At 45.3% G+C, this 27,378-nt stretch overlaps 1 protein-coding gene across 2 annotated transcripts; it reads right to left on the bottom strand.

Annotated features, from left to right (window-relative positions):
* Positions 1-1,140: 1,140 nt before the first annotated feature.
* Positions 1,141-26,892, bottom strand: TM6SF2 (transmembrane 6 superfamily member 2). 2 transcript variants are annotated; one of them, XM_085639280.1, is made up of 10 exons: positions 26,446-26,892; positions 17,220-17,323; positions 15,796-15,893; positions 13,940-14,043; positions 10,986-11,068; positions 9,212-9,336; positions 6,427-6,528; positions 5,223-5,315; positions 3,463-3,582; positions 1,141-1,526 (listed from the first exon to the last, which is right to left on the bottom strand). In XM_085639280.1, the coding sequence occupies exons 1-10, from the start codon at positions 26,541-26,543 to the stop codon at positions 1,320-1,322; spliced, it is 1,134 nt and encodes a 377-aa protein (XP_085495406.1). In that variant the 5' UTR covers positions 26,544-26,892; the 3' UTR covers positions 1,141-1,319. The 2 variants fall into 2 exon arrangements, with proteins under 2 accessions (XP_085495406.1, XP_085495405.1); XM_085639279.1 differs by having other exon boundaries at positions 15,796-15,896; positions 26,446-26,888.
* Positions 26,893-27,378: the final 486 nt, after the last annotated feature.

The raw sequence follows: 27,378 nt of genomic DNA, 5'->3' as shown, positions 1-27,378 counted from the left end.
GGCCAGAGGTGTCATAAGTGTTGAAGAGCGTGAGTGAGGATCCTTGGGGTACTCCACAGATTGGTTCCTTGGGTTTGGAGGTGAAGGGTGGACAGACTTTTTGCATTCTTCCTGTGAGGAAAGAGGTGATCCACCTGAGAGCAGCTCCTTGGATGCCCATGTTGAGCTGCCATGGGATGAGTGTGTGTGTGTGTGTGTGTGTGTGTGTGTGTGTGTGTGTGTGTGTGTGTGTGTGTGTGTGTGGTGGGAGACCATAATGAAGGCGGCGAGGGCTCTAGGAGGATCAGAGCCACGCTCTCTCCTAGGCCGAGTAGGGCTCAGATGATGCCGCATCGATGGCTGTCTCGGTGGTGTGGTTGCTGCAGAAGACAGATTTGGAGGAGTCAGTAGGAGGTTCCATATCAGATGTAAGGAAAGTTGTTGGTTGATGGCTTTTTCTAATACTTTGGCCAGGAACAGGAGCAGAGAGATCAGGTGGAAGCAGTTGAGTCTGCTGGGATTTGCCGATGGTTTCTTTAGTGGGGCGTTGACTTCTGCATGTTTCCAGCCCTCGAGGAGTAGCGACGTGTGCTATAGAAACAGATCTGGGTTTACTTCCAATTGTGACTCAAAAATAATTAAGGGATTAAGTGCAAGGGTGAAGTGGTCCAATTTCCTCTGATTGGTGACCAGGTAAGGCAGCGGTGTACTGGACAATGTTCAAGGATTCTATGGTGGGATCCAAAAATGGCATCATGGAGGGTGCTGCAACCGTGGACGATAGATGGGAAGAGGGCCTGGACGGATGAATGTGAAGTCCGTGGGCAGCAGCTACTTTCAGTTTCTGCACGAAAGGCCAGAGTTGGAACCGATCATCAGTTCTTCCTTCTTCACCGGGGCCCTGAAGGCCACATAAGGATCTATTCCGAAGACAAGGAACCAGACGTAGGAGTTAAACCAGGAAGATGCCTCAGAGGCTCCTGTTGGATTTATGTAACCAAGCCAATTCTGAGTCGTAGTTGACTAGTTGCACAAGTGCTCAATGCACTTTTTCAGCCTCATACGGAACTAAGCAAAGAAACAGAATCAGCAAGTAGATAAGCAAGAAACTTTGGATGAAAGAAACTAAAATATTGGGGAAAACAATTTCACGATATCTTATTTTTAAATTTATATATTGTTTTTTTACAAAAACAGACTTTTGAAACACAGGATTAAGACACCAGGGCTGAAATACTCAATACCAAGACCTGTTTATAATTGTTCAAGACTGCGGAGCACTTGACTGGCGGAAATTGTTCTTGCTTTTTTAATCTCTTCATCACCTCTGATACCCGGTTTTATTTTTGTTTTTTGTCATTGTCCTGCACACCCGGCGCTGTGCTGATGAAGAACCCTGGATTGCGGAGACAGCGATATGCCAGGAGATGTGGGATGAGCGCATAGAGGGCGTTGGAGATTAGGAACAGCCACCAGGTTTCAGCAGGAACGCGGTACGTGTAGGGGGTGCGTCGATGTAAAGAAGCACCAACATGTGAAAATTGGGCCTAAAAATACAGAATTAGAAGCAAAGTAAAACAACACATATTTACAGATGACTGGAGGAAGAAAAACAGAGTATACGTTAAAGCTGCAGATTTAGCTAGGAGCTTGTAGTGAGAAGTGGTTCTGTGTTTTCTTTGAGCAAGACTAAAGGAAGTGTAATATACGTTAGTTGTATTATTAAAGAGGCTGAATGTAGCAGAGGAGTAACTAGAGCACGCAGCTTGCCAATAGCCATTTCAGGAGACATTCTACAATTGCAACGAGGGCACTGGATTATAAGGACCATGCAAGATGGTGTAGACCTGGATACTACAAGGAGTCTACAGGGGACAATTTGAAAAGCCATATAAGAGTACATGACGTAGCACTCCTGTAGTTTTCCTTCACATACTCATAAAAATGTCTTTGTAAATTGGTTCCATAGTTTAGACTAGAGACACGCATGATAAATGGTTTTCATGTGTGTTGAAAGCGTGATCATTGAAAAGAAAGGCACCAAAACAGAAACATTGGTTTAGGTAAAGCCTAAAGGCTAGGAGGCCATGAGAGTTATGACCACAAAGTAATCCTGTAAGGGTATTACTTCCCAAACTCATAAATGACTTTGTAAACTGGCCCCCTCACTGTTCAACAAGCAAAGAAAACAGAATGACTAGTGGGATCTGATCAGAATCGATTTGAAAAATCATAAACTATTTGTATCAACTCTTCCCACTAATACAGAGAAGTGTGTTGTCATAGGGTACTAATTTTAAAACAAAGAAATTTAAGAATTGTTAGCAGAAGTTCAAATATGTTGTACAGTCTATAGCAAAGTCTTCTATGTATGGCATCTACAGGTAGTAAATTTGTACTTACAGTTGCTCTAAAATGCAACAGCTTTATCGAATAAAACATCAAGTTGATGAATATTCACAGTGCCCTCTTTGATTTTATCTCATTAAGTTGCAGGCTTGACATTTTTTAAACTTTCACACAGAAAGCAGAGAAAAGCACAGGTAACAGTAAAAATTCTAATCATCTAACATGGAATGTGTTTACCTCCTGAAGAAGGTTCACATGGCAGCGCACAATCATGAGCGAAACATGTAGAAGTAATAAAATAGTGATTTTAAAGCTAGCTACAATTCAACTTAATGAAAGAATATTTCAACAGATCAACATATAAATGCATTTTGTGAACTTTAGCAGCTACCCCATCCCTTTCCTCAACCAGCACCATGCACTATGGCATCACTTTTCTTGTGCAAATTGTTGTTCTATTTATTATGTTACGTTAGTCATATTAAGATTTTTTTGTTTTATACATGGTCTATTTTCATCGCAAAAGTATAGTCCAGTTGGAACCTCCAACCCGCAACCTTAACTCAAAGAACCATTTGTGCTTGACAGGGGAGTACTGAATATGTTGGATTTTATTGCTTATATACACAAGGCATGTGTGCCCTTGGGCAGATTTTGGTGGAAAGATGCAGGGGGAATGGGTAAGAATCAGGGTCATAACGAGGAGTAATTTAATTTCCAAGGATTGTAAAGGAAACATAGATAAAAAGGCTGGATAAACAGACGAGTCAAAGAAGAACTTCCGATTATGAATGGACATTTACGTCAATTAAATACAAAGCAAATTAAGAAATGGCACACATTTTTACTGTTATCAGCACTGAAAGTAAAGGGTTCTGGCAACCTAATGCTGCCCATTCATTCAAGCATTCAGCCAGCACCATCACTCATTCAGACACGTTTGATTACAAAAAGCGAATAGTGTGCAAGTACGCAACCTCCATAGGATTTAGATCTGTGACATCAGGTGTACCATTAAATAAATGCGGTCTACCTACATCACAAAGCTGGTGCCCGTATCTCACAGGAGCAATCAGGTGCCAGGGCCATCAGCACCAAGGGTGTGAATGCCCAGGTTCAGTGGTCTCTGCTTACCTGTGCAATAGCCCCAGCAAGAACCAGGGTCCAGTCGAGCATCCAGGTGCAGCCGGGCTGGACCAATCCGTACAGACAGAGGCAGAAGACAGGGAGTGCATAGAACATGTAGACCAGCATCTGTGGGGAAGTACACAGTTAGAGAGCTCATAGCATCCATGCAGCGCTCAGGAGGCTGGCAACGTGCCTTCGAGCTCATGAGAACATGTCTGCCCTCAAGAGTTCTGTGCACTTTCAGATAGAGCTGTGTAAATTCACATAAAGTGTGCACACTCACAGAAAGAACCTTGTGTCCTTTTATTTACATATCTTTACTGTTAGAAGTTTACAATATTTCATAAATATTTCTCTACAATTTTACAAAGATCCCTACAAGATTTTATAAAGCATTGTGCCCACTTTTACAAACAATTTACATTATTTTCACAGTTTTTTCCCCAAACACCGAGCATTGCTATACAGTGAATTTGCCTCCTTGTTGTGCAAGAGGCTGGAAGTACCACACCTACTGTCCGAGGCCCTGTTCCTATGGGCGGAGTACCACAAGAGTAGGCGCCTTTGCAGATAAACTTCAAGAAACATAAAAGCTGCCAGTTTCAAGACACCACCTTCCAAATAGTACAACATAAGCTAATACCCAGATAAAATCAATCAGGATTTGTAAAGCGCAGCTGCTTCACCCATGAGGGTCTTGAGGCACTGTGGGATCATGCTGCAGGATCACACTGCCTGTTGCTGTTGGTTCTTCCTGAACTGCTGGAGCGAAGGTGAGGCTCTGAGGTCCAGGGGGAAGGTGTACCACGTCTTGGCCGCCAGGTGGGAGAAGGAACGGCGTCCGCTGTTTGCCCGGCGGATGATTTGGGTAGCTGCTCGGGAGAGGGATCTGGAACGGAGTTCTCTGGTGGGTTGGTGGAAATTCACTTGTTTGTTGAGTTAGGCCGGTCCTTCATTGTGTTGTGCCTTGTAAGCGTGGGTGAGCAGCTTGAACTGGCATCTCCTCACGACTGGTAGCCAATGGAGTTTCCTGAGGTGGGGTGATGTGATGTGCGTCTATCTGGAGAGGTCATGGAGGATTCTGGCTGCAGTGTTCTGGATAGTCTGGAGTTTCCTCATGAGCTGGGTGGGGGTTTCTACGTAGAGGGAGTTGCCGTAGTCGGGTCTGCTGGTGACGAGAGCTTGCGTGATGGTACACTTGGTGTTGGGTGGGAGCCATCTTAAGCCCTTCCTGAACATACAGAGTGTGAGGAAGAAAGCGGAGGAGACAGCGCTGATCTGCTTCCTGGTAAGATGGCGGTCGAGGACGATGTCGAGGTTGCGGGCGTGTTCGTGGGTTTGGCCCAACTCAGACGGCCACTGTTTGTTGTGCCAGAGGGCGTCCTTTACTTTGACTAAGATGAGAACTTCTGTCTGGTCTGTGTTGAGTTTGAGACAGTTGTTGGTCATCCAGATGGCCACATCTTTCACGTATCTTTGGAACTTGTCTTTGATGGTCGTTAGTCAGGGCGAGGATGAATTTGGTGTCAAAAAGTAGGAGCAGAGGAGGAACAGAAAACTTTGCAACCAATCACAGTCGCCAATACACATGGCCTTCTTTAATTTCCTTTTACCTATTAGCCATTCAGAGGCACTGGCCTACCACTAACCCTCATCAAGGTACCATAGGCCAGTCCTGCCGCACCGGCAGCTCCACCCATAGACAAGCTTTGATGAAGGTGCCACTGGCACAATATGAGAATGCAGGTTGGCACCGGTGCACTTACCTGCATTTTGGGGTACGCCACGGGATCCTTCAGGTATGGCTCGTACTGGTAAATGTAGTTAAAGCAGGAATCTGAGGGACAGTCCAAAACGACCTGCAGAGACAGAGACTAAAGGTTAGTCTGTGAGTGGACGGATGGATGACACAATCTAATAAATGGATGAATTACGATAAAAGTTACAGAGTAAAGCAGAGTGAAGTGAGCTACAGTTGTTTTGGAAAGCCTTTCTCCATGGAGGATTTCACGGTGTGGAACAAGGTTTCTAGCAGGGTTACCGGGATGCCATGCTCTAGACTGGTTCTGTTATTAACTATGTGGTGCTTTTATCCAAGATTTTGAACAGACTTAAACCTAGACCACAACTCCCCAAAAACATGGATTGTTAGGTCTGGCTTTGCAGCTGTCAGAATGATCTTTTGTTACCTACTCTTTAAAACTTATGCCGGGTGAGCGGTTAAGTTTCACATTCCGCTCTCTAATAAGTGCCTCCAGTGGAATGCATAGGGACCTAGATCACATCCATAAAATGCACTCACTATTCACACTGTTTGTCACAATCAGCTCTTAATCTCCTATATGCATTCAATACAGAAAATAATCATTTTCCCTAGCATTGGCAAAGCCAATAGGTTGTGCTTCAACATGCATGGGTGCATACTACACATGCAAACATCATTTGGCAATGCAGTCTCCATGGTGGAGGTAGCATTGTTTGAGGAGTGCTTACTAATGGAATGGTGGTGGGGCTTTGTGGACATTTTGCTGTGGGGCTGCTGTATTATGCTGGGACCTCTCTATAGCTGGAGTAAAGTCTTTTATAGGGGCGTATTTGCAGTGGGCAGGGGTGTTTTGGGACTCCTGAACCGTTGGCTGTGGTGTAATATTAGGATTTGTTTCCTATCGAGGGGCACAGCGTTCTGGGGGCTTCTTCACTGTGTGGGCTGCATTGTTGTAAGGGGTCTCAGCAATGGAAGGGGAGTAGCGTGTAGGGGCGAGGGTTCCTTCGCAGTAGAGGTGCAGTGTTTTACTGGGGCTCCTAGACAGAGTGGTTGCATTGTTGTACTAAAGCTACTTAAAGATGGGGGAAGACTGGAGTTTTTTTGAGTGAGATCATATGCAGTGGGGGGGGGGGGTCCATTCATTGTGCTGGGGGGAGCGTCCTTGGAGGGTTTTCAGCCTGCGGGTGTTGTAGGAAAGTACTCACCAGTCCTCTGAAAAGCGTAAATGCCACCGCGATCACCAAGTACAACACCAGCGCAATATCCAGGGGGCGCTGTAGCAGCCCACGACTCTGCTCCTCCGCCGCCTGGGAAAACAACCAGCAATTACTTAACTTCGCAATAAGAGGGGAAAACATTGCACCCATTACCAGCCCTCAATCATTCATAAAACAAGGGGTGTCAAACAAATGTAAAAACAATCCCAGGATGCGGCATTGTGGGATTCAAATGGGCTCTCTGAGATGCTGAATTACTGCTTACGTCTGCATAAGTGACCTGCAGACTCTTAAATGGTAAGGTACCGGGCATCGTTCAAAGCAAAGAGGTGGACGGATCTATAGGGAAACTAGGAGGTTGGTTCACATGCATGTGCTTCTTAAATGCCACAAGACTCTATGGCCTTTAAGCAATGGCCTCTTAGGAAACAATTACTTTCCAAAAAAGGACAGTTCTCCTGTTCAATATCTTGAAGATACAGGCTAGGAGGGGCGTATACAACTTATCAGATGAATCGGTGCAAGTCACGAGCGCCTTCAGCAACCAAGAAAGTAATTTCAAACTCCAACTGAGCACTCAGCGTTCCAGAGCATGGAAAGAGAAGACTAGCCCACCCCAGATCCGAACTTGCCTTTACCCAAACCTACTTAGGGGCCAGTGCTCTGTGACACATGGACTCCCAGATACCCACAACATGGAGGCTGCGGAGAAAGAAGTCGAGGAAATCCTCAGGATCCCCGGTGTAAATTCCAGCTCACCAGTTACAACTAGTTTCCACTGCATAGGATAACCGGCTTGGGATAGTAATACTTGGTTTAAATCAACACTTGGAACTGCTTTTCAGTGCCTCATATCAATCGTTGGTAGGAATTTTTATTTTATTGATCAAATACATTTTCCTTCATTTTTTCTGAGGGGCTTAAAAGTTAAATGTCCCAAAAACCCATTGACCTCATGCACATCATCTTGAAGCCATTTGTAACTGGTAAATTGTCATTTCCATAATTTCTGATAAATTAACATGGGCGCCGGATCCTGTCCACACCCTCATTATGGCCATTTAGATGTGCTGGCTGGAGAGTGTTCAAACATATTAGTAATGATGATGAAGCGATGTCCAAGCTCAAAGACAATATGGACCATACGTCATACTACAACAAAAAAAAAAAAATCAAAAATTCCTTGGCCCCAACTACAACCACTCCCTTCTACACTGACCCCCCCCCCCCTTAACATGTTCACAGATGTATCATTCTTATACCCGCATGATAAAAGTATATTTTAGTGGAGTTATAGCCACAATGCCAGGCTTTATTGTACCCAAGATTGGATCAATCATCTAAGATGCAGAGCTAGAATACAGTTTACAAAAATAAAAAACAGACTACAAAGAGATTTAGATATTGACAAACATAATGTCTTCCATCCAACATCTGTCTCCAAGTATGCCAGGTCTAAAGTTACGAGTCATAGATTCGAGCCACCCTGCAACAAAGGAGTAGTGGTTTTCCCTGCATTTAGGAATACTTTAATGGGCAATACTTTTATATAAATTTATGAAGTCTAATTTCTTCACTCTTCATTTTGTATTCTTCATTTTTGTGGTTTCTATTTTTTCAGCCTATATATATTTTTTTTTTTTATCTACGGATTTCAGTTTTCTTTTGCAATGTATATTTTCACATGGAAGCCACATTTGTTTTTGTAGTCCTATCTCACACAGATTGCACCTCGATCCACATGGGCATTTACAATTGATAGTTTCCTCCAGTATGTGTCCAGGACGAAATAAGGACAATACAAATACCTGGACATTTACAAGAAATAGGACCAATATTTAGACCTTTAAAATAAATTGGACTACTACATTCGTTTACAATTGATCTGATATAATTTGGGTTTGCAGAACTTGCGCTACAAGTCTCTGAAGTCAGTAGACAGCTGTTAGCCGGATCAAAAAATAAATAAATTAGTTCTTTAAAAATAAACTAACACTATTACAAGTGAGATATCTTGATACACAATTACTAACTTTCAAGACCAAAAAGCTCACTTCTTCTGTCTTCATTTAAAAATATATATATATATATATATCTTATCAGCCTTAGTTTCCTTCCACAAAGAAATACAAAAATAATAAAATAAATAACAATAAGCACCATTTCATAGCACTCTTGAAGGCAAGCATCCATATTATATTTCCCTGTATTCACTTCCACCCAATAACAGTCTCAAATTGAATACATTGGCAGCCCTTTCAATTTCAGTTGAGACAGAAACAGTAGACACAGCACCAGGTTTCTGTCAGGCACAGAACCAAGCTGCCATGAGGCAAGCGGAGAGCCAGGTAGAGGGACTACATGCTCAGACACGGATATTTTTCCCCACAATATTTATACTTGAATGTCTGCAGGTGGCATTTTTTTAACCACCTGGATAAAATATACTGCTTGTGGTAAAAAACACAAAATACCGCCAATATTGCATCTGAAAGCATAAAACCATCTCTACAGCAGGTGGCATTTTTAAAACGTGTTACGCTGGACAAAAACCCCACCAGTAGTGGTCTTGGGGTTTTGTCCAGCATAAAGAGATATTTCCTCCATATTAATATTAAGCTTCAAATCTCTATTTTAATTAATCCCTGCTCAGCCACTATTTTGCTGTGTGATACAGGAGGGATAATCACACACATATTATATATATATTATATACACCCACACAAACACATACATACACACACACAAACATAATAGCATCTTGCGGGCGTACCTTTTCCGCAGGGACGTATGCAGTGGCCCTGGGCTCCCTAAAGATTCTCATGCCGGCCCAGATGGGAAGCAGGACATACGGAACATTCAGCAGGAACGACGGGCGGAGCTCGGTGCCGAATTTACCTTCAGTGTTAAGAAAAAAACAACGCAATGAAAGGAGAGCAAACATCTGAACACTTCCTCCAGGCTAATATCCCACGAAGCCCCTGCCCCTAGGACAGTAGTGACTGGACCGCACAGACATTCTCCATCACATCAATACTCCATGGTCCAGATTAACTAGTTGAGAGCAGGCACTGACAGCAATGTACCATGGTTTGCCCCAGATCCCCCCAGATCCATGGTTGGCCCCAGATCCATGGTTGGCCCCAGACCCATGGTTGGCCCCCTGACCCATGTGGGCAAGCTGCAATCTGAGCAAAGGCTTTCAAGTCAGTCAGTTCCCAATTTAGATGCATACCTTGTTCTTGGGCCACTGGCTGATGTGTGCAGAGCTCTTCCAGGAGCTGAATGAATGATCTGTTCAATAATGTAAACAACACACACCATTTCACAGATAACAAGAATTCGTATTGTCAAACTAGTGTAAGGCAAGTGCTTGGGTTTAAAGAAATACACCATGGTGTTCTCATATGTACATTTCAGAGCTAGGGCCAGACTGCAGCTGAGGCAACACAAGACATGAGCTCAACAGCGCACAGAGTGAGGAACTGCAGGCTGCATGGTCTCAGTGGGCAGAGCTCTGAAGTCCACGGCAGATCTTCACTTGAGTCTTCTGTGATTACTTGAACAAAAACTGTTCCAGTGAAGGTGAGAAACATGCGTGTTGGACAGAGCCATGAAAAAGGAAGTGTAGACGGAGCTCTTTAACCAAACCCCCAAGGTTTCTGGGATCGCCACACGCGTTCCAGCTACAAAATATTCTTAAATGACAAAAATGAGAACCTAGTCTGTTTCTTCAAGATGCAGCTCTACCACTGGATGACACCAAACATTGCCAGTTACTTCTTTTCCCAGCAAACTGTTTTTCTAACTGCAAGGTGTTCGCTGGACGACAAACCAGAAGGGGGCCCACAGAAGTTTTTTTATCCAGGCCCCACAAAACTTTGAAAGCTAGCGTTCGATTCTATTTATGCACATACACTATTAAAGAAGATCACACACTTTTAGCACATGGTGATACGTCTTTCTTTCTGTATGACATGGCTATGAATGGCCTGTTTGTGGCCCCCAGTCAAAAACTACTTCGAGTAGACTCCGAGCCCGATACTTCACTCAAACAAGGTGGACCACCACCCTTTACGCATCTGTGTATCTGCAAATGCAGAGAGTGTAATGTGCTACTTATTACCATTGTTGAGTCTAGGGAAGGTAGGACTACCAAGTAATAGCATGAAATGGTAATAAATGGTAGATTACTCTTCGCAGAGCTGCATATGCAGTCTATGCTATAGTGTTCTTTCATGTGAGTAGTTAAACACAAATATTTAAGCAGAACCACAGTGCAATCTCAATGCACAGGCTCACAGCGTCAGCAATGGAGATCAAGGGAGGCACCTTCAAAGCGGTAAGAACGTGGGATTTGACCTTCGCACTTTACTAATAAATGCCCGATTCTCCATTTATTATTACACTTGCTCCACAGAACATGTTTTTGAGCCACATTTATGGTTTAGATAGCTTAGAATAATAGATATACAAGATCAATAAATACAAAAGATTAATAGCTAGAACATTAGAGACAGAGGCATCTTCCTCGTTCTCCTCCTTACCTATGACGTTCCCCGGCAGGAGCACCAGGAGGCTCATCATGAGAGACCCCAGCCAGTACAGACCCAGGCTTCGATAACTCTTTCTGGGTTCAAGGGACAGAAAAAAACACAGACACAGTAACCGAGACAATCAGCACAAACACTATGGTCAGGTATTAGGTTGTCATCATGGTCAGGTATTATGCAGTCATCATTATCTTGTACTTTGTTGCTATCATTGTCTTGTATTTAGTTTCTGTCAAGCTCTAGTATTTTGTGACTATCATGGTCTAGTATTTTGTTGTTATCATGGTCGGATATTTTGTTGTCATCATGGTATGGTATTTTGGTATTATCAAGGACTAGTATTTTGGTGTTATCATGGACTAGTATTTTGTTGCTCTCATGGTCTAGTATTTTGTTGTTATCATGGTCAGATATTTTGTTGTTATCATGGTCAGATATTTTGGTGTTATGGTCTGGTTTTATGCTTTCATCATGGTCTGGTATTTTGGTGTCATCATGGACTAGTAATTTGTTGCTCTCATGGTCTGGTATTTTTTGGTCCTCATGGTCTGGTATTTTGTGGTCATCATGGTCTGGTATTTTGTGGTCATCATGGTCTGGTATTTTGTGGTCATCATGGTCTGGTATTTTGGTGTTATCATGGTCGGATATTTTGTTGTCATCATGGTATGGTATTTTGGTATTATCAAGGACTAGTACTTTGGTGTTATCATGGACTAGTATTTTGTTGCTCTCATGGTCTAGTATTTTGTGGTCATCATGGTATGGTATTTTGGTATTATCAAGGACTAGTACTTTGGTGTTATCATGGACTAGTATTTTGTTGCTCTCATGGTCTAGTATTTTGTGGTCATCATGGTCTGGTATTTTGTGGTCATCATGGTCTGGTATTTTGTGGTCATCATGGTCTGGTATTTTGGTGTCATCATGGTCTGGTATTTTGGTGTCATCATGGTCTGGTATTTTGGTGTCATCATGGTCTGGTATTTTGGTGTCATCATGGTCTGGTATTTTGGTGTCATCACGGTCTGGTATTTTGGTGTCATCACGGTCTGGTATTTTGGTGTTATCATGGACGAGTATTTTGTTGTTGTCATGGACGAGTATTTTGTTGCTCTCACGGTCTAATATTTTGTTGTCATCATGGGGTGATATTTTGTTGTCATCATGGTGTGGTATTATAATTTTCTGGGATTATGCATTCATCGTTGCCTGGTATTTTGTTATCATGGTCTGGTATTTTGTTGTGATCATGGTTGAGAATTATGCAGTCATCATGGTCTGGGATTTTGTTGTTATCATGGTCTGGGATTTTGTTGTTATCATGGTCTGGGATTTTGTTGTTATCATGGTCTGGGATTTTGTTGTTATCAAGGTCTGGGATTTTGTTGTTATCAAGGTCTGGTATTTTGTTGTTATCAAGGTCTGGTATTATGCAGTCATCATGGTGTGGTATTTGTTGTTACCATGGTCTGGTATTGTGTTATCATGGGCTGGTATTGTGCAGTCATCATTGTCTGATAATTTATTGTCATCATGGACTAGTATTGTGTCGTTATCATGGTCATGTATTATGCAATCATCATGGTGGATATTATGCAGTTATCTTGGTCTGCTATTTTGTGGTTATAATGGTCTGGTATTTTGTGGTTATCATGGTCTGGTATTTTGTTATCATGGCCTGGTATTTTGTTGTTTTCAAGGTCTGATATTATGCACTCATCATGGTGTGGTATTTTGTTGTCATCGTGGTCCAGTATTTTGCTGTTATCAAGGTCTGTATTATGCAGTCATCATGGCATGGTATTTTGTTGTCCTCACGGTCTGGTATTTTGGTGTTATCACGGTCTGGTATTTTGGTGTTATCACGGTCTGGTATTTTGGTGTTATCATGGACGAGTATTTTGGTGTTATCATGGACGAGTATTTTGGTGTGATCATGGACGAGTATTTTGTTGTTATCATGGACGAGTATTTTGTTGTTATCATGGACGAGTATGTTGTTGCTCTCACGGTCTAATATTTTGTTGTCATCATGGGGTGATATTTTGTTGTCATCATGGTGTGGTATTATAATTTTCTGGGATTATGCATTCATCGTTGCCTGGTATTTTGTTATCATGGCCTGGTATTTTGTTGTGATCATGGTTGAGAATTATGCAGTCATCATGGTCTGGGATTTTGTTGTTATCATGGTCTGGTATTTTGTTGTTATCAAGGTCTGGTATTTTGTTGTTATCAAAGTCTGGTATTTTGTTGTTATCAAAGTCTGGTATTTTGTTGTTATCAAGGTCTGGTTATTTGTTGTTACCATGGTCTGGTATTGTGTTATCATGGGCTGGTATTGTGCAGTCATCATTGTCTGGTAATTTGTTGTCATCATGGACTAGTATTGTGTCGTTATCATGGTCATGTATTATGCAATCATCATGGTGGATATTATGCAGTTATATTTTTGTGGTTATCATGGTCTGGTATTTTGTTGTCATAGTGGTCCAGTATTTTGCTGTTATCAAGGTCTGTATTATGCAGTCATCATGGCATGGTATTTTGTTGTCATCATGGCCTGGTATTGTGTTGTTATCATGGTCAGGTATGGTGTTGTCATGATGGTCAAGTAGGCGATGAGCAGAGAACCTGCCCCTCAGGGTTCTGGCTGCTAAGAGGCGTGTGAATCCACTAAAGTTCCATTTATCTAGATGCATGACGGGCAGGTGGTAGGCAGAAGAGTTCTCTTAACTCTAGTCTTTTGTGTCTTTGATGGGCAGATAGAGGCAGTAAAGTCAGAAGCCTTTGTGTTATGATGCTGTGTTGGGCAGGTGGAAAGCAACACATTAATATTTGAGTTATGGGTGCCTCAGGTGCCATGTAGGGGGCCTTAGAGCTCCCTGGCGTCTTGGTAATAGGTACATCTATGGGACAAACAGGGAGCAAGAGGGTTTTCTTACCTCCCGATGATGGCGGATGCCATTGCCAGGTAGAGTAGGTAGTGTGCGGTGCCATCCCAGAGGCAAACGATGATCCCATATGATGTCCGAAGGTAGGGCTCCCCCTGCAGACACACAAGAGTATGACTTATGCCAAAGACGGCTCTGCTAACAGCCATACCAAACAGTGCTATTATTGGTGTGCCCCATGGCTTCTAGGAGCTCGCTTACATCACAATCTTCAATCACTTATCTTCGATAGGAGGAGCATTCACCAAGGCTATGGGAACCTCGTCTCGGCTCCCATCTGCACTTTTTTCAAGGTGGCTTGAGAGCTTCACCCACCAAATGAAATTCTTTCTGGTTAGTCTACCCTTCCGCCATGCACTCTTCCAATGACTAATGCAGGAACAGTCTCACAAGTCATCGCACAAGGCTTGCAGGAGCCATCTCACACTGATCCCACCAGATGTGCAGTAGCCAGCTCACAACTGATCTCACAAGGTCGCAGAAGCAAGCCCACAACTGATCGCACAAGGCATGGAGGAGCAAGCTCACAACTAATCGCACAAGGCATGGCGGAGCAAGCTCACAACTGATCACACAAGGCAAGGCGGAGCAAACTCACAACTGATCACACAAGGCATGGCGGAGCAAGCTCACAACTGATCACACAAGGCATGGCGGAGCAAGCTCACAACTAATCGCACAAGGCATGGTGGAGCAAGCTCACAACTAATCGCACAAGGCATGGTGGAGCAAGCTCACAACTGATCACACAAGGCATGGCGGAGCTAGCTCACAACTGATCACACTAGGCATGGCGGAGCTAGCTCACAACTGATCACACAAGGCATGGCAGAGCAAGCTCACAACTAATCTCACAAGGTGTGCAGGAGCGAGCTCACAAGTGGTTGCACATGGCATGCAGGAGCCAGCTCACATACGATTGGACAAGGTTTACAGGAGCGAGATCACAACTCAAACAAAGCACGCAAGAGCAGTCTTGCGACTGATCAAACAAGGCATTCAGTCTGTGGCTTGCAACTGATCGCAACAAAAGTAACATTAGTGAAATTCACAGGGGAACATCTGTATCAGAAAGCAAGGGAGCAGCCAGAAAAAATAAAATGCCCCCCACCTTCCAACATGTTCCAAATGGCACTGAGAAAGTGAACACAGCAGTCATTGGGCGGGCGGGCCTTCAGGGAACTCTGAAATTTCTGTCCTTTATTCAGCCCTTTTGTCCCGCTTTCTTTCCATCTGGTCTTTTTTCCATCTTTCTTTTCTTCTTTAAATTTTTGGCTTTCATCCTCCCATTAGTTTTTAACTAAACATCCTTGTGTGTCTTCATCCTCTTTTCCTTCCTTCATTTGCTCCATCCATCCTTATACACATATAGCTTCCCTTCTGTCTTTCGGTCCATTCAACAATTTATGCATTTCTCTGTCCAGTCATACACACTTTCGTCCATCCATCCATCCATCTACCAAGCCATCTTCCTCTAAATCTCCATGGATCGAAACACGTCGACGCCAACAGGCGCAAAGAAAAGAAATGTTAAACTGATTTTCTTCCCTATAGAGCATATGGATCACATAATTGAGCTAATTTATAACAAGATGCTCTATTCATTTGTCCTCATTTAATGTTTTGTCTACCGCTGTCTCTCTCACTTGATCACCCTAGCGGGCAATACGTATACGTTTTTCTTCTCTAGCACCATGTGACCACTTTCACCTGAGAGAGAGTGTGTGAGTATTTCAGTGGCCTCAAAATAGCATTAGCATGCGCATCAGGTGCTCCACAACCTGAACTACCTCGCCCTGCTCAGTAATCGCCGAATGGTGTGATAAGAGTAGAGTAGCAGAGCTCACCTCTCGCATGTAGAACTCCATGAAGCCGCTGATGTACCCGTCCTGCTCCAACCAGATGATGAGATCCACCACGCTGGTGAAGGCGAAGACCGCAAAGCCTGCTGGGAGAAAGAGAAGGTCACAACGTGCCACCACTGGTCACTGTGCCCTACCACACCAGGCCATGCCTCACCACATCCACCAGTGAACACAAGCTTCTCCTCTACTACTGCCAGCCCAACAATTCTACTCAGTGCATTGTACCTACAGAGCTGGTCTCATGACTTCTGGGGCAGAAGGTGGCACCGCATTATAGTGACTGAACACCAATGCCATTAACTGTTTCTCTTCACACTAATCATCACACAACAAACAGTGCAAAGGCAGAGGGTAGAGTTATGATTGTACAGAGGACCATTTCTAGAGACTGCAAAGGTTTGAATCCCAACCCTAGAGTCCCTTTAATTTAACTTTAATTGAATATACATTTATACAACTACAGAAGTGTGATGCACAGAAGAACAGAAGGAAAGCAGTTAAATGATAGAACTTTTGAGCAGTTTCACAAAGTGCAATGGCATGCCTGTGGCAATCCGCCAGATTGTTTAGAACAAGACCAGAGTGAGAAAGACCAAGGGAGAAAAAGAGAAATCCTGTTATTGGAAAAGAAAGCACCAGCTTAAAAGCCTTGCGGGACACACAAGATGGCTGCCGCGTTTTTCCACTCACCAATGGTCGATTGGTTGTTTCTGCACTAGTGGCGGCCTGTGTCACTGGCATCCACATGGTTGTCATAAGATGGGATAAAAACAGGTCTAGCTTGCAAACCACTCGATGAGCAGGATAAGCTATGTCCATAGTCCTCCATGAAAACATCTGGGTAGCCCTGAAACAACTGGCGATTCTACTCTTGCTCAAGTGATCCAAGTAATAGATACACCCATGATCAAGGAGCCGAGCCCTCCGAAACACGTTGGGCAGTATTGTTGCACTAATCAAATATATATGTAAACCAAATCCATACGCTCAGCAACCTCCGGTTGCCACATAGAGACGGACCACTCTGTAAATGCTTTTCATAATTAATCCAGGCTGCATGCCTTACGTCCACGATGCGTTTCGACCATTTGACCACGGTCTTGACCATATATATCTATATATACACACCGTCCATGTCCAGACCTCTTCTTCATGGTGCCGTGGAAATACCTTGTTGAGTGGACAAACTTTGGTGTAATGTGAAAACACACACACCCCCACACACACCTTACTTCTCAATGCAAGAATAGGCACAAGTTTGACTCTTCAGTCAGCGCACATACATACTCACCACTTACACTAATCTTGAGTGCCGGAATAGTGTACTATTCGCCGAAAGGCATTTCGCCGCCTCGTCAGGGGTAGTAAGTGCTATATGAATACAATTTCCAACTACAATTACTCACCGTAAAAGAGGGGGTCATGGGAGGCAGTCCCCTGTGACTGGACATATGAAGCTGCAAACAGGCCGAGGAGGACCGCCACTCCTGTCAGCGCGATGGCGGTGGGGCTGAAATAGAAGACAGACAAGTGAATACAAATTGACAAACAGCAGGACATACGAGTGCGCTACAATCCATGTGAGAGAACTACAGTCTGATCGGCTACTGAACCAGTCCTCAATTTGAATGCACGCGAGGGATACATTTATTACTATAGCCTTATAGCCCGCCGTAGCGGGCTATACCAGCTATTAAAGGCCCGCTGCAGCGTTAAAGGCCCGAGCTGAAGGCGAGGAACTTTAACAAAGCAGCGGGACTTTAATTGCCGGTATAGCCCTGCTACAAGGTCTATAAGGCTATTAGAACATTCTGCCACTAGAGGGCAGAATGTTCTAACAAATAAAGCCTTCAGGGAGCGCAAGGGGATTGGAATCCCCTCCGGCTCCCTGAAGACTTTGTTGGAGCCAGAGCTGTGAACAAAGACACATTGGAATGTTGGCGCTCTGGGCTTATACCAGCCATTATAAGCCCGGAGCACTCCATTGTTTTCAATGGAGCTTCCAACATTCCAATGTTCTAATGATCTTTTAATCTAAAGATAGAATTCGGATTTCATATCGTTCTGTTTCCGGCACATTCCTTTTCCAACGTTTGACTGACTCCTCCTAGGTCCTACCACCCTTATAAAGGAATCAGTCATTACAGAATCTCTTAGATTGCCTGCAGGCTCACACACCTCTGGTTGATCACAGTATGGTGATTCACTCCTAGATAAAACACAACTGGCAGCTATTTTTGTCCGTCATCTTGACCAGTGGTTCTAAAACTATTGACTTATGTTGAGCCCCACTTTATCATTTGAATCCGAGGACCCCACTAAATCACTATTGGAAAATGAGGACCCCACTGAGTCACTATTGGATTCCGTTCCCCCAGCCTAAGCAATTTAAAAGATTTTAATCATAAAACAATACACAAAAATATGAAAACAAACATTCAAATATACAGATGATGAAACATTATATTTAATTTACAAATTTAACAAAAACAAAAATCACAATTTGCGTTTTAATGGGAAGATTGGCACTTTTCTAAATTCAATTGCGGCCACTCACTGTCCCTACTATATTTTGTTTGATGTACTTGCACTACTACCATGAATCAATCCAGGGATCCCAATGTAATTTTTTTCCTCTAATTTCAAATTCTTTCAAATTTACAAAATGCTTTAAAATGTTCTGTTTTTATTCTTTATTTATATACATACACCTTATTAAATCGGTTAATATAATTTCATTTTCGAAGCAGTCACAGACCTCCTGAGTTGGCATCATGTACTGCTAGGGGCCCCTGGACCACAGGTTAAGAACCACTGGCGTAAATACTGTAATTCTCTTTTCGTCCGATCCATTCCTATGTGATTGTGAGAAGGAGCAGGAGTATACGGGTGAACAACGCGATGTTAAAATGCCCGGTTGGATTCCTTACCGTCCCTGTGATGGGGGCGATGAAACCGAGGCGACTTGGTGTCCGATAACGAAGCCTCTTTTCCCCGCCCCACAGCATTCCAGACAAGACCCGGAAGGCGTTTCTCCCGGAAGCGGCGGGACTCGGCAGCCCAACCAATGGGAGACCCACAACGAAAGTCAAGAGCAATGGAAAAGCCCGGAAGAAGGTTCCACTGGCGCATTCGCTGAAAGGAAGCCGGAGACGGAAGCAGATGCCGGAGGAACCAAGGACGCCGACAAGAAGGACCCACCCGAAGACCCGGAAGGTCCCGACACCTGGAGCGAGGAGTGGTGGAGCCCGGAGGACACGCACGAGCCGCCACAACTCAGGAGAGTTGTGGCAGACCGCGGTACGTGCAGGGAGCTACGGGAGTAACCGCGGAGAAGGGGGAAGGGGGGTGGGAAGCGGGTTGGGTGACACGGGGGAAATAGAGGAGAAGCTCTCTCTCGGTTATTTCGTTTCCTGCTGTTTTTCTGTCATCCATCTTCTCACAATTGCCATGTGATGAACCTAAAAAGACCTCCAGCCAAAACAGAGATAGAGCACACGAAACTATCAGAAATTTTTCTCCCACCCCTGGGTTTTGTTTATTTTTGTCCCAACCCTCACAGAACAAATCCTCTCACGTATTTTTGATTATATCACAAGCAGTGTGGTGGAGGCTTTAATAACGATACAAACAGGACATGGTCAGTGACCGTTGTTTTTTTTGTGTTTGTTTGAGCATACTCCGAGGACCCCCCCCCCACTTAACGAGAAGTACCAGGGACTTCTTCGACCACCTGACAAACCTACCTGAACCAGACCCCGGGAAGACCGCACCAGCGAATCCTTCATATTGTCTCATACAAGAACGTGTTTGTCATGGACTTTGTTCAATCTGTCTAGAACCACGTCCTTTCCATCTCTACGAGTTGTTAGTCCCCAGCAATAAAAGCCTTGCAATATTCACCCTATACGGCCTCCTCGCTTCTGTTTCCGACCCTCACTCCGACAGGGATACAGCACTTTCAACCAATCCAGAACACAGTCAGTCATCTCTCGCTCAATCCTTCCAATCAATGATCTTCTTAGCTTTTCCTAATTCCCTCCATTGGCTTCCAGTTGCCAGAAGGAATATCTTTAAATCCAGGTGTGTGGTCTGCATAGCTTATTGGATGCTTGGTGCTCTCTGTCATGGCCAACTTGCAATGCAACAACTTTTCTGCTCTTCTGTAGGGCACAGATCAGAAACTACCTTTCTGTAAAGCATTGAAAACCTCACTTGTATCTAGTTCCTTCAGCCCCTCTACATAGGTTTCAGTTTCTGTTTCTCTGAATCTTCAGTGCCAGGATACTTGTAAAGTTTCCTGGCATTGAAGATTCAGGGAAGCAGAAAAGACTGAAAAAACCCACCAGAAATCACCAAAAAATAGGAACAGGAAAGCCCGCTTCTATGTAATTGTGTGCTTTATAAAACTCTAACATAACATTTCAACCTGTGGCTGCTTGCGGAAGCGAGTGACAGTTGGGGTTTTTGTCATGGTTTTGTAGTTCTAGGTGTTCATGGGCTTGCTTGAATAAGTCCGTTTTAGTGAGTTGAGGTGGTCAATTGTTGACCCCATGGATGTGGAAAATGAATTCAGAGGGGTGACAGGCTCAAAGCCCTTTCGTCAGGGCCACGGGACAGTCAGTATTATGCAGGTCTATCTATGGAACTGACAGAAAAGATCACAGTGCCACGGTCAGGGTCATGTTGCGTGGATGCACACACAATGAAGGGTGTCGGTCTGTGCATTGGTGGGCAGCAGTGTCTACAGGTAACCTCGTGTACCTCTGTTGTCCCAGAGCCACCACAACTATTCCAGTCCAGTTGGACAATCGAATAATTCCAATGGCGGATTTAAGAGTCCAGAGCACTTTCTATGCACCAGGTTGGAACACAAATGTTGGAAACAAGATACAGCTTAATCCAGATATTGCACTCAATGTCCAGTCTGAGCTAAAGGTTTAACAATTCATAGATATTTATTTGCATACAGGAAACGTAGGGGGTGACCCGTGCTCCACTGGCATAACAAAAGGGTTACACCAGTGGTGAACAACTACACCCGCCATGTGCACTTGCAAACAATTGCTCCAAGTCCTAGAAAGTAAGGCCTGACATTATCAGTGGAGAAGGTCAGTTTGTGTCGGAGACAGCAAAGTTTGATCTGTTCTCTTAACCAACGACAAGGGACAGAATGTTCGTTGTTTGGCTCTCCTCCAATGGAAAGAATGAACCACAAGTCCCAGAATGCAAGGGACACGTGATTGAGCCACTGCCCCAACATGAAGGTTACAAAAAGAGATGGGTGGAACTCTTTAATTGATCTCATCACTGGTAATTTACTTGGGCCGCATCTCAATCCAGTCCATCAATATTTTGCTCACCATGCCGCTTCAGTTTGGACCCGGCCATATACAAATCAGTCTTGACCCTGCTCCTCATGGGAACAGTCCAGCCCGAACGGCCAGGCCAGGTCTTTTCTGAACCAGAACACAAGCAACCCAGGACCGGCTTCACTCTACTGAACAGGCTCTGACCCAAAGAGCGGCCCAGTGGTAAACTCCAAATGAAGCATAGGAGGATTCGCTGACGATTACCAAAAGCACGAAATGCACCCAGGAGAATTTCAGTACTTGCGTAAAACATTTGTCAGTAACAATTAATGAATATTACTCCAGGATTTGACAATGGCTGTGTGGCACTACCCTGCCCTCCGCCCCGCCATGTCTTGCATGGTTTTTCTTTCCATTCCTCTCAAGCCTTCAATACACAGAGAAAAGAAGCGCTCTGATGCATAACTTAGCACCTCTTGCCATATTCACTCAACAAAGTGAGTAAAGGACTACTCCTGAGGCTGTTAGAAATGCCCACGTCATACTGGGGGTTAGGTGGGCACAAACAGCAAAGGCAGCCTGTCCAATGGCATGCAAGACCCGTGTTAGCAATGCATGCATCACACACTGTGCAATGGCATGCAGGATCTACGCTGCCGATTTATGCATCACATACTGGGTTATGTTATGGGAGTCTTAATATAGCGCACAACTCGTTCCCAGAGGTACATCTTGGCGCTTGGTCAGCAAGTACTGGAGTAGACGCAACATTAAAGCAGCCAAGTTTTAATGTGTTTTTTAAATTAACATAGACTAGAGCACGCAGAGATTAATAGAGGAAGTTTGTTCCAGTGGAGTGGGCACAGATAAGAAAAGGCTTTGCCTCCATGTTTAGCGGGTGCGAATGCGCCGTGGACATAGTTAAAATTGATTGCTTGATCGCAGCTTCCTGTTGTAAGGAGTGAGTCTGTTCTGAAGGTACTTTGGGTCAGGGCCTGATAAGGATTTATGCAAAGCAGTTTGAACAGCGCCCTCTTGTGATTGGGGAGCCAATGTAGGGCTCAGAGTGTAGGGGCCGGAGGAGTCCTAGGAGGTGTTTACCATACGTGCCGCAGCGTTTTGGACCACTGGCAGTTTCGATAAAAGGGATTCATTTGAGGCAAGGAACAGGGCATTGTCATAGTAGAAGCGGCAGACGACTAGGGCCTGGATGAGTGTTTTTAGTGAGCTAAACGGAAAAAAGCAAAAAGAACTATTGATGGACAGAATGCAGAACAATGTCATGCAATCACCCCAGTACAGAGATCTGGGCCTAAATCCATCGTTTTTTTGCTCACCATGCCATTCCAGTTTGGACCCAGCCATATGCAAATCAGTCTTGACCCTGTGCCCAATGGGAACAGTCCAGTGGCATGGAGAGCACGGAAGCCACCAAAAGCTTTCCTTGAGGAAACGCATGGTACCAAAACAGGTTCCACATATAGAGGTGATAGGGCCCCGCATAGATAGTTGGTCATCAATGAGTATGCCTAGGTTTCTAGCGGTTCGACTGTGCAAAGGGGAGGGTCAGAGTTCTGCTGGCCACCAATCCTTCGTCCAATAGAACGGAGCTTTGCCAAACAATAAAAAAACTCTGTCTTGCCCCCATTAAGTTTAATACAGTTAAAGACATACAGATGGCAATCTCTCTCTCATGCATGCAGTAAATCTCTGTTTGGCATTCTCCGTGTCCTGCCCACATGAAATGACCAAATGAGTGTCAACTGTGTACAAAAAGGTCTCAAACTCAAAGGACTTTACTAATTGGGCTAAGGGAGCAACAAAGATGTTAAAAAGTGTAGGGCTCCAAGAGGAACCCTGTGGAACTCCATTGTCTAAGGGGGTGGTGCTCGAGTGGAATATACAATTGCATGCAAGACCGACGCCGTCAAAGCATGTATTACATACTATGCAATGACATGCAGGAACTACGCTGTCACTGCATGTATCACACACTGTGCAACAGCATGCAAGACCGATAATGTCAATGCATGTACCACATACTGTTCAACAGCATGCAGGACCCGTGCAGTCAATGCATGTATTACATACTGTGCAATAGCATGCATGACCTACGCTGTCAGTGCATGCATCACACATTGTGCAACAGCATGCAGGACCCGTGCAGTCAATGCATGTATCACACACAGTGCAACGGCATGCAGGACCCGTACAGTCAATGCATGTATCACATACTGTGCAAACGCATGCAGGACCCGTGCAGTCAATGCATGTATCACATACTGTGCAATGGCATGCAGGACCCGTGCAGTCAATTCATGGATCACGTACTGTGCAATGGCATGCAGGACCCGTGCAGTCAATTCATGTATCACATACTCTGCAATGGCATGCAGGACCCGTGCAGTCCATGCATGCATCACATACTGTGCAACAGCAGGCAGGACACGTGCAGTCAATGCATGTATCACATACTGTGTAATGGCATGCAGGGCCTACACTGTCAATGCATGCATCACATACTGTGCAACGGCATGCAGGTCCCATACTGTGCAACGGCATGCAGGTCCCATGCAGTCAATGCATTTATCACACACTGTGCATTGGCAAGCAGGACAGACGTGGTCAATGCATGCATCACATACTGTGCAAAGGCATGCAGGTCCCGTTCAGTCAATGCATTTATCACGCACTGTGCATTGGCAAGCAGGACAGATGCGGTCAATGCATGCATCACCTAATGTGCAATGGCATGAAGGACAGACGCGGTCAATGCATGTATTTCATAATGTGCAATAGCATGCTGACTGTGTGCGGTCAATGCATGCATCACACACTTAGCAACGGCATGCAGGACCCGTGCAGTCAATGCATGTATCAAACACTGTGCAATGGCATGCAGGGCCTACGCTGTCAACGCACAAATTACATACTGTGCAATGACATGCAAGACCCGTACTGTCAATGCATGTAGCGCACATTGTGCAATTGCATACAGGACCCGTGCTCTCAATGCATCCATCACATGTATCTCATACTGTGCACTGGCATGCAGGACAGGCGCTGTCAATGCATGTATCTCTTACTCTGCAATGGCATGCAGGACAGACACGGTCAATGCATGTATCTCATACTCTGCAATGGCATGCAGGACAGACGCTGTCAATGCATGCATCACACACTGTGCAATGAAATGCAGGACAGACGCTGTCAATGCATGCATCTCATACTCTGCAATGGCATGCACGATAGACGCTGTCAATCTTTGCATCACACACTGTGCAATGGCATGCAGGACAGACGCTGTCAATGCATGCATCTCATACTCTGCAATGGCATGCAGGACAGACATGGTCAATGCATGCATCTCATACTCTGCAATGGCATGCAGGACAGACGCTGTCAATGCATGCATCACACACTGTGCAATGGCATGCAGGACAGACACGGTCAATGCATGCATCTCATACTCTGCAATGGCATGCAGGACAGACGCTTTCAATGCATGCATCACACACTGTGCAATGGCATGCAGGACAGACGCTGTCAATGCTTGCATCACACACTGTGCAATGGCATGCAGGACGCTGTCAATGCATGCATCCCACACTCTGCAATGGCATGCAGGACAGACGCTGTCAATGCATGCATCTCATACTCTGCAATGGCATGCAGGACAGACGCTGTCAATGCATGCATCTCATACTCTGCAATGGCATGCAGGACAGACACGGTCAATGCATGCATCTCATACTCTGCAATGGCATGCACGATAGACGCTGTCAATGCATGCGTCACACACTGTGCAATGGCATGCAGGGCTCGTGCTGAAGGAGCTACACTAGCTCCCCGTTCACAAAGTAGCACAATTAAAGCTCCTCATCCACACTTTCAAGGCACTTCTATCCCTCTGCTACCCTTCTAAATCCAAACAACTGACCAACATATCCACCACTCAAATTACCTTCATATTTCACTATACGAATTCAACACTAATCCTTCATGGGTTCCCGAGTAGCGTGCTACTCACCGAAAAAGCGCTTCATCGCATCGTCCGGGGTAGTAAGCGCTATATAAATGCAATTACAATACAATACAATAAAATCTCACACATACAGAAAACCAGATCTGGCGGCCCAGCCTTTTCCTAGCCCACTCTCAAGCCGAGGCAATAGCCGCCTCGTCAGCTTTTTGAGGCATTCAAGAAATGAAGACCTGGCTATGAGTAGTCCCACTAGGCCCTAGGTGTGCCTAGACTCCCACCTGATCAGCTTCCGGGTGAAACATGCATCACATCCTGTGTATAGGCAGGCAAGACTTGCGCTAAAAAAGCGTCACAGAAGCCATGTTATTGGCGCTAGGGAGCTGTACAAATCTCTTAATATAACATACTGTGCAATAGCATGGTAAAAGCGGACAATGGGGGCCCAGAGTGAGAGGCTGGTGCGGGGGGCAGTGTGAGAGACTGGTGCGGGGGGCAGTGTGAGAGACTGGTGCGGGGGGCAGTGTGAGAGACTGGTGTGCGAGAGGCTGGTACTGGGGGCTGTGTGAGAGACTGGTGCGCGAGAGGCTGGTGCGAGAGGCTGGTACCGGAGGCAGGACAAGGCCCTGGCACTCCTGGCCTTCAGGGCCCCGAGCTGTCAGTAAGGAGGCTCCCGCACAGTCAGTACTTGCACCACATTTTGAAGGGTCGGGGTATGTTGTGAGGCGCTCATCAAGATCCGTTTTACCCCTTTGCACTCTGGATCTTGTAGTTTTATTCTCCTCTGTAAGGATGCCGAGCTGATCAAACCCTTTAGGCGGCTTTTACCACTCAGGACGCCCACACTGGGGTTCTCCCGATACCTGCACCCCTAAACAGATACTGCATGATTCCAGCTCAGGCCCTGCAGCGCTGCACTACCCCCCGGCTGTGCTTCACGCCTCCATCATGCGTGTACCCCTCTTTCGAACAGCTCAAAACAGAAAGCACTGAGCTTAACAAAACACAGAACTAACTACATGTACCAGAATGCCGAGCGAAAGCCCAGCCTGGGTGAGCTGCTCATGCCCGCCAGGAACAAGCAGAGAGCTCTGCATCGGTCAGGGGGCATGTGCCATAGCTGTAAGGGATGCCCCATAGGAATGAACCTTCAGTCAGTGCAGAAGGCTTGTAGTCAACAGAACTTTGCATTCTGGGAACCGTAGCTTGACGTTTCCCATTAGAAGCGTCGGCGTGCCACGCCAGTCAGACGTGCTGTAGTCTCCGTAGACAGGACTGAAAGAGTCACATGACAGATACACTTGGTAGCACGGCAACTGCTCGAGGCGCTATACTTACTCAGAGAGCAACACCACACTGTTGACCCCATAGCAGATCGGGAAGGCGGTGAGCGAGAGGAGGAAGACCCCTGTGGGCAGCGGTCCAGCGGGCCCCATCGCCTCGAAGCTTGCACCAGCGGCTCGAATCGCAAACGTTGAAAAGCGCCTCTTCCAGTCGACCAGGATGTTCCGACGAATAACGTCTGCTCCAGCAACCTGGGATGAACAGGTTCGCCTTGTTCTGGCTCAAATGGCTACTTAAATTCCTTTTCACATACCATTCTTCCAAGAACCCCCTTTTAAAAAGTTTAAACAGTCCGTCTGGGGGGCGATCTGTCCATTCTGCTGCCTCCGTCTCGCCTGTGCCCGTCCAAACCCGCGGGCAGCCCGTTGATGCAAAGGTCGGCGGCTGCGGGGCACGCAGGTTTCGACACCCTGGGCACCTGATAACAGGCGCTCACCTTTTAAAGCAGCATGCGCCGCCTCTTAAAGGGCCAGGCCGCCACGCCCCCGCCGGGGTGCAGAGCGCCCCCTCCTCTGCCGTAGCACGTGCTCTGGAGTAGAGATGGTTCTTGAACTCTCCTATGCCGGCGGCTGAGACAGGGCCTCACCCAAAAGACTATTTACCAGCTCAGCCGACCCCCCCCCCCCCCCCTCTTGGCCCCACTCTTATTATGGGCTGCTGGTACCACAGAGGAAGAAAGGATTGCATTTACATTACAAACGTGGCCCTTGAGAACATTAATATAAAGTGCCAAGCCATTGGCTTGTTTTGCCTCTAGGCTCCAAAACGGGAACTGAGCCCCTTTGTATTATTTAATCAGCAGTCGAAGTGCATTAAAAAAGTATGGGACCTGTGATGCTGTGTGCAATGGGGTTGGGGTCAAAAGTGAGGCTAACATATTCTGTAAATGTTTTCGGCCTTTCACCTTCAGGTGACTCCATATACAAT

This window comes from Triturus cristatus, chromosome 12 (assembly GCF_964204655.1).
Source record: "Triturus cristatus chromosome 12, aTriCri1.1, whole genome shotgun sequence".
NCBI lineage: Eukaryota > Metazoa > Chordata > Amphibia > Caudata > Salamandridae > Triturus > Triturus cristatus.
Note: the sequence above shows the minus strand (reverse complement) of the source record. Positions and strands in the feature narration are given on the sequence as shown.